Here is a 14533-nt window from a genome sequence, read left to right on the forward strand (position 1 = left end):
ATCTGCAATAGACTTCAGCAGATGATTCTTCTAAACTAACAGACTAAGGCGTCAGCTAACAAGATAAAAAGTTAAAAGTAAAAACAGTAAAAGTAAAACCAATAAAAAGTACCATAGTAAAAACCTGTAATATTGAGTTAATACATATATAAAAACACCAACACATTCTCACCTGTAAAAGGTTATCCCATTTCTCCGGGAATTTAAATCTCAGTGGTTTCACAACCTGAAAATGTGCAATGTTGTGGCATCATTGATTCTTACTGTGAGTGACGACATGCTGACCCTCCAAGACGCCGGTTTTGGCGCGGTCGGATGTGGCATCTACATATACATTTCTATGGGTCCAACAGTGCACTCTGGTAAATCTGTGCACACTGGGAATCAAAAGACCAAGTAACACCATTTTACATGCAGACAGTGAGTATGACATTGAGGCAAACTGGATTTGGCTTAGCATACTTTGAAACCTAGAAACCTAGAAATGATTGTTGATGTCCAGTGACTGCAGAACTCTACTCTCTGCATACAATTCACACGACTTGGATCCTTCGCACAGAAGGACCATCATGCACAGAGTACACGTTTCTATGCAGGCTTTAATGCACAATTCAGAAGAATTCGCCAGATTTTGTGCAGCTTGTGTAATTAAGTGCTTATTAGATATTCAAAGACTGATTTAAGTTAAATGAATGTGTATTTGCTGAATGCTGATGGTATGTGGAAAAAAAGTATCATAGCTTTTGGCTTTCTGTTATTAGACAAAACTGTTATAAACGAATGAAAAGGGAAGAACGGGCACTCCTGGGGTTCTAATAAGTCTCGCTTCCCTTTTTTACTTCCGCTTGACACTTGCTTTCTTTCTTTTTTTTTTTTAGGTGTAATTGTTTTGAGATCAATTTATAAAGATCATATATAAGTCTGTCTTTTAATCAACCAAAAATTGACTACATTAATTTTTACTATCTATCGTCTTTCATGGCCAGTAAAAAACACACATTTACACAGTAACGTTCCATTTATTTTAGTCAGTCAGTTCAGTTTGGTTTTTTGTTTTGTTACAGCTATAGAAAAAATGTATGCAAGTTATAAAATTAGATTAATGTAGTTGTTTTGAATTGTTCATGTAGTATGTGTTGGAGGTTGATGCCAAAATGGACCAGCTGCGAGCGCTTGTGGAGGCTGCAGACAGACAGAAGGTGGAACTGCTCAACCAGCTGGAGGAGGAGAAGAGGTGTAGTATTATTCAACCCACTTATGAAGATCTAATCAGAACACCCCATTATATCAATTCGAATGTTTGCATACAGATGCACTTAGAGCTAACAGACACAATATTCATTGATAAAGAACATTGATATTGATGCCACAAGAGAATATGTGCATTTTTGTCCAATAAAATGCATAGAATGAGAATCTCCCTCCTTTTAATGCTAGCAATTTCAAGTGGTCTTTAAAGGGATAGTTCACCCAAAAATATATATTTTTGTATTTACCTCATGAATTTCTTTCTTCTGTGGAAGACAAATGATATTTTGAGGAATGTTGACCTTTGTTTTTTAAAGACATGAAGGTGAGTAAATGAGGACTGTAAATGATGACCGTATGTGTTCATTTTTTAGGTTAACTATCCCTTTAATTTATTTGTTTGTTGTTGTTAATTGTTTTCCACAGAAGGTCATATATTCTCAATCTCTGGTAACTTTATAAACTGACATTTACTATGACAATACAAGAAGTTATTTTAAGGTTATTACTGACATCTGGTCCCTTTTACTTCGGTTATAGTTTGTATATGCGCTCTATTATTGTCCCTCATATTTGTTTACTTTTTTTTTCTCTTGCCCTTCAATGAAACAAAAATCGTACAAATACAACTTGCGTAAGAACTTAAAATGGAAATACAAGCTGAAAATGATAAAGAATTATTGTCCCAAACAGGAAGGTGGAGGACCTACAATTTCGGGTGGAGGAAGCTTGCATTACCAAAGGAGATTTGGAGGTATTTTAAGATTTATGATTTTTGCTCTACATGTCTTAGATGATTCTTGGCTGAATTCAGAGAACACAAACTTCAAAGCTGCAGGTTTGCGTGCTGTGGGAAAACAGATAGTATATTTTTCACATTTTGAAATGTATTCATGTCTATTATTTTATATATTATTCATTTGAAAACAAAAACCCTAGAGTGTGACATATCTTGTTCAAAGTGTCCCCCCCCCCCCCATTTCCTCCTCGTCACATGATCCTTCAGAATTTTAATCCCTGAAAAAAAATTATCACTGTTTCCACAAAAAATATTAAGTGTAAAAAACTGTTTTCAACATTGATAATGATAATTGTATAATAATTATTAATAATTGAGCATCAATAATAATTGACTATATATAATTGAACAGCAAAACAACAATAATTTCTGAAGGATCATGTGACACTGAAGACTGAAGTAATGATGCTGAAGATTCAGTTTTAACATCAGGAATAAATTTCATTTTAAAATAGTAAAGTTATTTTAAAATGTAAGTATTTCACACTTACTCTTTTTAGTCATTTGAATTGCTGTATTTTTGATCAAATACTGTAAGTGCAGCCTTGGTGACTTTCAAAAACATAAAGTAATAGTAGTGTATGTGTCATGTGAGAATGTGCACAGTCCACGACACCACAGGACTGACAGTAGCTGCTTAGTTTTGATTGATCAACTGATTATTCCCTGATTTGGATTTTGAGCCACATTAAGACGAGTCCACTTTTACCATAACAAGAAAGTTCTTGAATTTGACCTGAGTATTGTGATGATAAAGTGCTTTGTCCCAAGTTAACTTATACATGCATTTAAACATTTAGTCGTACACTTAAGCACCACATTGCCATGTTTCAAATACTGTCCAAATTCTACAATTTGTTGGTTTCAGTCATGAAAGTGTCTAAATTGATGCTTCTTAAGGGCTGGTTCACCCAAAAATGACAATTCTGTCATTAATTGCTCACCCTCATGTCGTTCCAAACCCGTAAGTCTTTCGTTCATCTTTGGATCACAAATGAAGATCTTTTTGATGAAATATGAGAGATTTCTCTAGTTGCTTAAGCTGTCAATCGGGGGACAGAAAGCTCTTAGATTTCATTAAAAAGATCTTCATTTGTGTTCTGAAGATGAACAAAAGTCTTACGGGGTTGGAACGACATGAGGGTGAGTAATGTTTGGGTGAATTAACCCTTTGAATTGTTCTGATAGACCACTAAAAATATAACCAAGCACTCACCTCATCTGCAGTTTTGTCATGTGTGGTTTATTTATAACAAATGTCATGCGAATGATACCCAACATACTAAATGAAGTGAATAGCTAAACTGTTATCAAAATGGCAAAAAGAAAACATGCATTTTAGTTTATATGATCCGGTCTTGTTTTCTCTTGTCCTGTTTGGGATGTTCTTTTGATATGTGTTTCCAGCCTTCATTATCATTCATTTGAGTTGTTTTCATGTCCTGACCTACTTTTTCAAAAATAGCTTTTGGACTTAATCCATTCAAGAAACCTTTGGCAAATGATTTTAATTTAAAAAAAAAAACAACAACATGCAAACCAGCAACCTAGACAGTGACTTTTAGTGCAGATGCTTTACATACTTGAACAAATTCCTCACCGTTTATCTGAGTCCCTTAAAATCAGAAGTGTGACATTGAAAGACAAGTGTAGAATTTGTAGGAGGCAAGAAATCGTATAGGGTTAGTTATTGTATAGTAATTTTTTTATTACATCATAGCCAGGGGCCAGTTGCATAAACTTAGCCATTGTGTTAAGCCAGTGTCTTAAAATCTAGCATGACCTACTAGCCGGCAGTCAAGGAACGGTTAGTCTTACTTTTCGGTATCAAATTAGGATATGTAACTGACTTAAAAAAAGTTATGAAAAAGTTTGACTAACTTGTAAGACTAGTCTAAGCTCTGGTCATCCAAGTTGACATTTTTTTCTATCCATATGTACAGTGCATTCAAAAAGTATTCATGCCCCTCCTTTTTTTTCCCCGCTCAGCTGCATCCTTTTTCTCTGGATCATCTTTGAGATTTACATTTATGCATTTGGCTGCTTTTAACATTTTATACATTTTATCAGTTCTTGTTCTGGGAATCGAACCCCTGACCTTGTGGTTGCAAGCGTCTACTGTTTGAGCTACAAGAAAGCCAAAGATGTTTCTATACTTTGATTGGTGTCCACTTGTGGCAAGTTTCAATTGATTGGCCATGATTTAGAAACAAACACCTGTATATACTACAAGGTTCCAAAGCCATGAGGTCAAAGGAACTGCATGGAGAGAACATTTCAGCTGTAAATTTATTATAAATGCTTTTCAAAACGCCTATCGAATCTTGACTTGACTATTGAGTTGTCTCGTGTGATTTGTTTCCCGCTTCAGAGGTTCTGTTAAGGGAACATTATGAGCATCGATGCTCCCTGGTTTTCACGGTGCATTGTGGGACTATTTAGGGAGCAAACGTTTCAGTGCACAAGGATTTTGCGATTAAGTTTAAAATGGCCGCCTCATTGATCAGTGCCTTGACTACTGAACTAGGGAGCTGATTGAGAGTGAGACGCACCCTTTTACTGACTGAGACAGATCAGACATGCAATTACTTTTTATATTTAACAAATAATCCACAAAAGCTCTCACCCAGCAAGCAAACTATGTGTAGAGTTTCTGTAAACGACTGCAAATGGAGAACCAGGCCTCATCAAGATAAGATGGTTTTACAACTTAAAGAAATTTAGACAGTACTCACTTCACTTTGAAATACAGGTAAACCCTTTCTAACTCTATCTATAAAATGACTTGATGTATAAACATGCATCCAATTTCCTTTCTCATGATTTTTGTTTTACATTGTTTTGCGTATGTATCAATTCAAACTCATTTGAAGGAATTATTCAGAATTGCACTCTGTAGTTAACCAAGATCACATGTATAGGATGTTGGGTATCTTTGAACTGCAATTTTAATTAATTTACATTACAATTTGCTAACTCTGTTACTTACTAGTATGATAAGAATATTAAAAATTTCTTCTCTTAACACCCAATCCAATTTCATATGCAAAACACCCTGCTAGAAGACAAAGGATCGTAAAATTCCTCTCCGAAAATACGACTCCTTATCGGCTCACTGACCTCTAGAGTGTGTGACATCCTCACATGTGGTCACCGATCACAAGGGGGATTCTGGGGATTCTGAGAAATTCTGATGTGAAGATGATGCTGAGCTAGAAGTCTTTTAAGGACCCCTAAGTTTGTGCCAGGTTACGGCCTTGTCTTTTCATTCATCAGAGATCCTCATTTTGGTTCTCTCTCATCAAGACAACTTCAGCAAAGATCAGCTGGAGCCTCATCAAATCGCATCAGATTCAAATGAGCGAGACATGCAAGTATCAAACTTAGTCTCATTATTTGATATATTAAGTATCCCTTACCCCTTTGAATGAAGGGTGTGTTAGAACTAAAAAACTGATGGTTTGCTCAAGGCTGTCGATCTGCTGAATTTGTGATAACTTCTTTGCTTTCCTGTATTCTGCTTCAGCCCTCTTTCCATTGCTAAACTGTATGCATGAATGTGTGTGTGTATGTTAGATTAGTTAAAGTGTGTACATTGTCACACATAAGGTTGTTTGTGGTTCATGCTCCTATAACTAATCATGCAGATTTTGGCTACATGCTCTGAGTACTGAACAGTAAGAAGGTTATATCCCATAACCCGGAAATGAACATTTTTAGAGTTAATAAACAATTAACAATTGGGGGGAGATTCAGTTCAGAGCAACTGCCCCTCAAAATTCCTGTGCACGTCCCTGCTGAGGTTTGCGCAGAGATAACGGATAATCGTTTGCACCTCCGAACCTATTTCAGGGAGTGCGTTCTCGAGACACCAGGCACTGTTTTGTGCGGCCGGCCGGAGCGCGTTAAGGGTTTTCCTGTTAGAATGGTGCCGTGTTAGCGGCCCCTAAGTTAATAACTAATGATCTTCGCAACGGAAGTGAATCAATCAATCAAAACTAACTTTAGCTGGAAAATAACTTAATCCTAGAGCTGTTGTAAAGCCTAAACAATCTGTTACGGTAATTTCCTATTATCACTGTAAAGCTGCTTTGAAACAATCCATATTGTTAAAAGTGCTATATATATAAATGAAGGTGACTTGACTTTTATCAGATCGTTTGATAAAGGGAGACACAATGTTTACACCTGGTGTTTTAATCCGTCTCTTTTGTCCACTTTCAACCACAGAAGATTACTGATTGATTTGAAGGGAGGGTTTATAGGCATGTAAATATAAATTGTTTTATCAGATTGTTTGATCTAATGGACAAAAAAATCTCACGCAATTTCTATATGAACGTGCCCTGAGGCAACGGAAAAACATACGGAGAGCATCAGCTTTGGTTTCTGCTCTGACAGCCGCAAGACCACGGCGAACGCTTGTGAGTGTGTGTTGGAAATCGGGAATGATGAGAGAACATTGTGCTTGGTACGTTTTTCGTCTTCAAAGTCAAACCAAACTTAGGTTTTCAGCCAACAAAGTTTAAATCCCGTCTTGCTAGCACGCTTCCCATAATGTTTACGCGTCTATTGTGGCTGTTTGAACACATTCGACCACATGAGCATCTACACTACGAAAGCAGTCCAGTTGAATGCGTTTTTGACTACCTCTGGAAGTGGTCGAAAGTGGACAAGCTCAAAACGTTTTAGATCCCGTTTACACCTGTATTTAGCATCGTCCACTTGTGATCCGATCAACCAAAAAGCATCTTAATACCAGGTGTAAACAGGCCATTAATGAGTCTTAATGCATTTCAGCATATGTTCAAATGGTATCAGTGGTTAAGGTTAATCTGATCTTAGTGAATAAACCCTAATATCAGTGTTAAAGCGCAAAGTAATCTCAGCTCTGCTGCATGCATATACTGTACCAGAATGAATTATTCTGCTTTGGTTGATGAAATCTCTATTGCGTAATTTCTTAATCTGTTCAGTACAGTGTAATATAGAAGGTAGATTTGAACAATGTTCCTCTTTCTACATAATAAAGGCCTTATAAATTATGGTTAGATCGATGCCATTCATTTAAATTTTGACTGCATATCTACAAGCATATCTACCTGGTTATAACGATTGTTTCACTTGTCAAATGGAATTAAATGTGTAAAACTGTGCCTCATTATTTGTGTGTAAGGGCACGTAATGGTGTATGCTTAAGCAAGTGTTAAATAATTGTAAAGCCTTGTAACTGCTCCTTAAATGAGTACCAGAAAACCAAAAGCATTTGTAAAATTTGGATTTTAACGAATGTAAGAACAAAGTCGTGCATTTCTGAAATTGAAAGCGGCACATGTTAATGAACTGTGTGTGCCTTATTTGAAAGCACCCCTTCACTTAAGCTAAGCTACTTAGTGGTCCTAAGACATAAGCCAAACTATTAGCATTGTATGCTTAACTTTAAATGCAGCTTGTGTGAATGCAGTGTGAAGTGAATAACCATCTCCTCTCAACCTACTCCCTGGTTTCTGATTTTCTCTTTTCTTGTATTTAATTAATCCCAGCTAATTTTCACTGTAACCTTTTTAGGTGCATTCCTTCCTGAATGCTAGTTACTCAATTATACATTCAATTAAATTGAACTGTGTAACGGGAGAAGAATTTTCATAGTTATTGAGGATGTTTAATAGCACCCTGGTCTACTCAACTTTAAGGATGGGAACACATGTGTCATGGAAGCTGAAAACGCAGCAGCCTTGACCAAACATGAAGTGATGCCCATCATTAACTTATCAGTTGAGAACCAGTACTATTGATTATGCCCAATTTCAGATTATTCCCCTGTTTTATTAGTGGCATTCAGCTATTTTTAAATCTTTATTTCATTTATTTGCTTTTTCTTGTACTAGTACGGTTTCATTGTCTTATTGAACCTCAAAAGGAAGTTGACATACTTTCCTTTTTGGTTTTGTTTATTTGCAGCGGTTGCTCTAATTTTATGACCCTGCTACACAAGCAATCGAAATGATTGCTAAGGCATAACTATAATTTTGAGCACCACTAATAAACACAATCTGAATAGGAAAGCTATCCACTTCCTTTTGCTTTATCCACTTCCTTTTGCTTTCTCCTCTTCGTTTCTTCAGAGACCAAGCCTTTGTTGAACCATCAGTAAGTTCTGTGTTTTAATTTGACAATAAGAACAGTCTTAAGTCAATAATTAAACCCCTGCTTACACCTCTTTCAGCAAATCTATTCAGATTCACACAAATCTTAGCATCCTGCTATCCACAGCTAAGATACTAATATTCGAGTACGCACTTTACTTGTTAACCACACCTGATAAAACTTAGCTGTGCGTTATACACCTTGCTGCCCCACTACACCTTTTGCTCCAAAGTCTGTTTGGTCTTGCATTAGTCTCTTTCCACTTACTCTCACCACAAGTGTGCCAGAAAATCACAGGTGCTCAACCTAACTGTCCAGATGGGAGAATTGGAGGCCTGGCAAGGCCTTATGAGGAACATCCTTCTACCCAGGTGTGCTGACGACCCACAGCACCAGAGCCAAAAGCAACTGGACAACGAGGGTAGGGGACTAATGACACACGACCCAAGCGAGGGTTACAACCACACAGAGCTAACCAAGGTTATCATCTCCTTAGCCCACAACCTCATGGATCTGAAACAGGGGGTAAACAACCTCATGCAACAGATCAGAGAGTCCCGCAAGGAGCTGACACATCCTCAAAGACACACAGACCAGCTAGAGATCGAGGCTCAGGCCAGAAACAAGGACCCTGACGAAATCAAAATACTTCAAAAGACTCTGACAACTGCTGAACAACGAGATCAGCTGGAAAAATCACTTTTTCACAAAGAGTCACTGTTAAAAACAGCAAATTCTGAACTCTTCGACAAAGACGCCAGAATTGGGGCCTGTGAAAGTCACCTCAAAACATCCAGAGCTAGAATTGAAGCTCTGACGCAGCAGCTGGACAACAGTGAAGACGAACTTGACATGGTCCAAAGAGAACTGAGACACTAACTGCTGCAAAAAGAATCAAAGCTGGAGAGACATCTCATTCCCCCACATGCGATCAGCAGAGCAAACTCACCCAACCATGACACAAAGGTGGGGGGTGGGTTTCCTGAAAGCCTCTACAACCACCAGAGAAAAGGGATTAATTCAGAAGAACCCTGAAATGGCACTTGGAGTGTCCGTCAAAGACCTCAACAAATTGGCTAGAAAAGTCTACTCTGCACCAGCGTCTGCAGGAGACCATGATGTCCACAAACACACCATTGACTTCCACCTGCAAATGATGGCCAATTTTACCGCTCGAAACACATTCTGTCTGCTTTATCCCAAGATGTCAGAGGTTCTGAGGAACATCCAAAATTCCCAGCTGACACCAGAAGGCGCACAGCATTTCTACAACGCAATGTCCTTAAGTAAAAACTTACAAGAGCTTCCAGTCAGCAGAGGATGGAACCGTCACCATGGTACAGATCGACCGCTGGGAGAAGCAATGGAAGAGACCAAATTCTTCTGGAAAAATACCCTAGAAATCTCACTGGATATCCAGCAGCAGTCGACAGCAACATCCACCTCAACACTCTTCAAACAGGTACAAATCGGAGGCTGCATGAAGACAGGACCACCAGATGCCTGTCCAATGTTCCTGCTCCTTCGCCATTGCTCGCTGTTGTCTACAGGTCAGACAACAATATGCGAAAGGGGGGAATGTAGTGACTGAGACAGATCAGACACGCAATTATTTGTTATATTTAACTAATAATCTACAATACCCCTCACCCAACAAGTAAACTATTTGTAGAGTTTCTGTAAACTACTCCCAAAACTGCAAATGGAAAACCTGGCCTCTGGTTACCATTGCAACAATGACAAATCATCAAGATAAGATGGTTTTACAACTTACAGGAGTTTAGAGAGAGTTTCACTCACTTCATTTTGAAAGACAAGTAAACCCTTTCTAACCTTACATATTCTATATATAAAATTACTTGATGTATAAACATGTATCCAGTTTTCCTACCTCAGGATTTTCCTTTTACATTGTTTTGCGTGTACATCAATACTAACTAATTTAAAGGAATTATTCAGAATTGCACACTGTTGTTAATGTTAATTAAGTACATGTATAGCATGTTCATATTTATTTACCTCACATTTTGCTAACTCTGTTACATATTAGTATGATAAGAATCTTAATAGTTTCTTCTCTTAACACCCAATCTAATTTGATATGAAAACACCCTGTTAGAAGACAAAGGATCCTTAAGTTTCGCTCGTAAACTACAACTCCTTATTGGCTCACTAGAGTGTGTGACATCCTCACATGTGGTCACCGATCACAAGGGGGATTCTGGGGATTCTGAGAAATTCTGATGTGAAGATGATGCTGAGCTAGAAGTCTTTTAAGGACCCCTAAGTTTGTGCCAGGTTACGGCCTTGTCTTTTCATTCATCAGAGATCCTCATTTTGGTTCTCTCTCATCAAGACAACTTCAGCAAAGATCAGCTGGAGCCTCATCAAATCGCATCAGGACACATTATTCAATTTTTACTCCGAAATGTGTATCAAACTTAGTCTCATTATTTGATATATTAAGTATCCCTTACCCCTTTGAAAGAAGGGTGTGTTAGAACTGAGAAACTGATGGTTTGCTCAAGGCTTTTGATCTGCTGAATTTGTGATAACTTCTTGTTTTTCTGTATTTTGCTTCAGCTCTCTATCCATTGCTAAACTGTATGCATGAATGTGTGTGTATGCTAGATTAGACTAAGTGTTTAGTCTATTTAATAAAGTCTTCTTGTCACACATAAAGTTGTTTGTGGTTCATACTCGTATACTGGAGTCCCTAATCATGCAGATTTTGGCTACATGCTCTGAGTAGTACTGTACAGTAAGAAGTTATTTCCCATACCGGAAATGAACATTTCTTAAAATTACACACAAAAAAATGAACAGGGTTGCGTTTCCAAAAAGCGTTGGAAGCGTAAATTGATCGTGGAACAATTGTCACCAATGGTTTCTACAATCAACTTAGCTTATGATGCTTTGGGGAAACGCAGCTCTGGTTAGTTGTTTGTGGTATTAATTCTTCTTCATACAAGTTAATTCCTACAGCTGATCTAAATATTTATAATTAGTTATAGGTCATTCATATTTCCTTTTGAACTATGTTGCTACACCCTGGATTTTGTTGCAGCACAGATCTCAGGAAGGCTATTAAAAATAAACTGATGGTAATTCTGATTGAGCTTTGTGGCTTTCTGGAGAGATACAAGAAAGCCTGCTGGGAATTAGCAAAAAAAAAAAAAAAAAAAAGTAGCTCTTTATTTTACAGCCCTGTTCCCCATACTTTGTACTTATTATAGTAACTGCAATAACTGGGCAATAACTAGGTGTGCCCACCCCTAAACCTAACCTGATCCCATATAGTTACCTTATATTACCCTGTACTTTCTTAGGTAAGTGCACTGCAAGTACAACCAAAAAAAAAAAAAAAAAACCCTAATATTCTGTGATCTGATGAACCTCAGTTCTAAACATCATGTCTGGAGGAAACCAGGCTTTGCTTTGTGCCTATGGTGAATGGAGTGTAGATTGATGTGAAAAAAAAATTAAGACATTTTAGCATAAGGCTGCAACACTACAACGTAAAAAAAAAAAATTAAGGGGATTGAATACTTTCTGAATGTATTGTACATAAACACAGTTGTAGCAATATTAACAGTATATGTAAAATTGTTTCACTGTTCTAAAATAACAAAGGTCAGTTGTTAAAGAAGTTAATTTATATTAAAAATGAAGTAGAAAGCTAAATTATCAACTTTTCTGAAGTCCATTATCAAGCCCATACAATGTACATGGTGTTATTTTGTTTTGTTTTTTTATAGTGTTTTGAATTTATTTATTTTTTTTAAGGAAAGAAATGAATTATTCTGTAAAATGCCATAACAAGTCACTCACTAACCTAGGTGAAGGTCTCGTGTTTTTTTTTTTTTTTTTTCTTCTAAGATTAGAATAAGTTTCATTTGATTTAGTTATTACTGGAAAAACTAAGTTATCAGATTGTCCTCCCCCCATTGTTCCTTTGCTTTTTGTTGTGGTCAAAGTACCATTTTTGTTACTGGTCCTAACCCTCAGTCACTATAATACTGCATGGCGTTCACTTTCTGGTGTTTTTATTAATTTGGCCATCATCAGCATGTCCTTAAGCATTGACCAGATCTCTGCTGCAAAGTTTCCTCACACTTTCCTCAGCTGTGGCATTGATCTGACTTGCATTCATCACAACACCATCCTTCTCTTTTTCTGCGTTACATTTCCACAACTTTCCTCCTCACCCCTCATCTTTCTGCATCAGGCTGGCATGTGATGGTGGCACTGGTTGTGTTTCTTCCTCTCCCCTTTCTGTACTAACAGACGCAGACGCAGCTGGAGCATGCCCTCCTTAAGGAGCTTGAACAGAGTCTTCTCTTTGAAAAGACCAAAGCTGACAAACTTCAGAGGGAGTTAGAAGACTCTAGGGTAATGGAGCTTCACCTGGGCTACGGGTCAAGGATCACTGAAGATATGTCACCGGAGCTACAGTGCTCACTCAAATTTAGGCCTAAATTTAAGATGTATGGATTTAAATTGCATATAAAATTTCCACCTCTACACAGATGGAAACATCTATTAACTAATACTCTTAATGTTGATTCATATATGTCAGTCATACATAAATGAAACGTAATTAATCTGGATGTGTTTTAAATACACCATAACCAGGTTTATATATTTATCGTCAATAGATCAAAATTTTCAGTCGCATTCATTTTATATTGCTTATTCCACAGCTAGCCATATTTTAACCATTAACTGAATACATTTTATTTTCACAATGAACATATTTATGCTGATTCTAATCAATTTGAATAAATTGGTTAAAATGTATTTACATAAAATTTGATTCAAATAGTTTGGCTTGATTTTTCGAGTGCAGAAATCTTACCTGTTTCTTGGTCAGGTATGACTGACAGATATTTATCACAATAAGTTTATTATTTTAACAAACTGTGTAATCCAAATGGATGGGAATTTTTATAAGCAATTCAAATTATAAATCTTAAATTTAGGCCTAAATATATTTTGAGTGCCCCAGCTAAGAAGTTTTTTTTCCCTTCATGTCAGGGTGTTGCAGGGATCTTCACTGCATGTTGTTCAACTATTCCAATTAATAACTAATTTGATGAATGATTACTAACATGCACTAAATTTCCCATTGCTGCAGTTTCATTGTGCTGTTTTAATATACTTACATGTATAGGAGAACACAAATTTGTTTTTATATCAGGGTTCCCACAGGTTTAGAAAACAAGAAAAATTGTCCCATGGAAATGAGCACAACCTTAGAAAGTTGGATAGGGAATATACTTTGTAGTATTTTTTTTTTTTCTGCTCTAAAATGTTTCATATTGCTATTAGGGAGTGGTTGTGTAGATCCGATGGTTAAAGCTTTTTATTTAGAAATAAAAACTGGCATACAAATAGAAATCTGCCCAACAATGATCAAAACTTGATCCTGCAACCATCAAGTGTCAACTGACAAGCTCCTGAAAATCAATTTAAGCATGGGAACCCTGTTAGATTGTTAATTTTGGGGATAATGGTTGTTCCCATTCTTGTAAAGACGTTATCCCATCCCATTCAATCCCAGATTTCTTGTTTCAATGATTTTTTACTTAGTACTACAGCTTAAGACCTTGACACACCAAGCCTGATGGTAGGCCAAAGTTGGGCCGTTGTGAAGTGTTTGTCAGCTTAGCTTTTGTGGTGTGTTTTGCACCGTCAGCACAGGTCAGACTCTGTTAGAAGCTTTTTGGCCACTTAAGCATGTTGAATCAGCGTCTGGCAGTCGGTGAAAGATATCACTCTGATTTGGCTCTTCAGTTATCGAAAGTGCATTAAAAAAAAGCAAGCAAAAAATGAAGTCAAGAGGGCACACACAGAAGGCTCTTCTAATTTTACATGGTCAGCTTATCTGAGCATTCTAATACAGGAAAATGTTAGTAACGACATTGCCGTTTGGAAGGAAGAACGTGATCAACATGATTCATGTTCAAAATGGTAAGCAAACGTTTGTATATCTGCAGTCCTAGTTTTGGTTTTCTTTTTTGAATGACGAATGCTGACTACTGCCACCTGCTGGTATAAACCATTTTTTCCTCTTACACAAGCGTCGAAAGCACGTGCTAGTTGGCCGTTGGCTGTAGTCTTTGCGGTGTGTTCAAGTGCAACTTTTTGGCACAGAAATAGTGATGCAATGCATCAACACAGTTTGCTTTTATCGCCACTAGTTCTTTGATGTCGGTTTGGTGTGTCATGGCCTTTAGGTTAACTTAATTTCTATGAAAACGTATAATTATCCACATCTTTTAAACCTTAAAAAGATGATCATATTCACACCATCAAATAAGTTCACAATTATCCGTA

General features: G+C 37.1%; 1 protein-coding gene across 2 annotated transcripts in view; it reads left to right on the plus strand.

Annotated features, from left to right (window-relative positions):
• clip1a (CAP-GLY domain containing linker protein 1a) overlaps nt 1–14533 on the plus strand; it is a 48758-nt gene that overhangs the window by 12627 nt on the left and 21598 nt on the right. The window contains exons 7-9 of one of the 2 annotated variants that reach the window (XM_084413487.1): nt 1131–1234; nt 1942–2002; nt 12482–12586. In XM_084413487.1, coding sequence (XP_084269613.1) covers nt 1131–1234; nt 1942–2002; nt 12482–12586 — 270 coding nt within the window. The remainder of the gene's footprint in view (nt 1–1130; nt 1235–1941; nt 2003–12481; nt 12587–14533) is intronic. The other variant, XM_084413488.1, reaches the window with a different exon arrangement.

The sequence above is a fragment of the Rutilus rutilus genome (genome assembly GCF_951802725.1).
Source record: "Rutilus rutilus genome assembly, chromosome: 7".
Classification (NCBI taxonomy): domain Eukaryota; kingdom Metazoa; phylum Chordata; class Actinopteri; order Cypriniformes; family Leuciscidae; genus Rutilus; species Rutilus rutilus.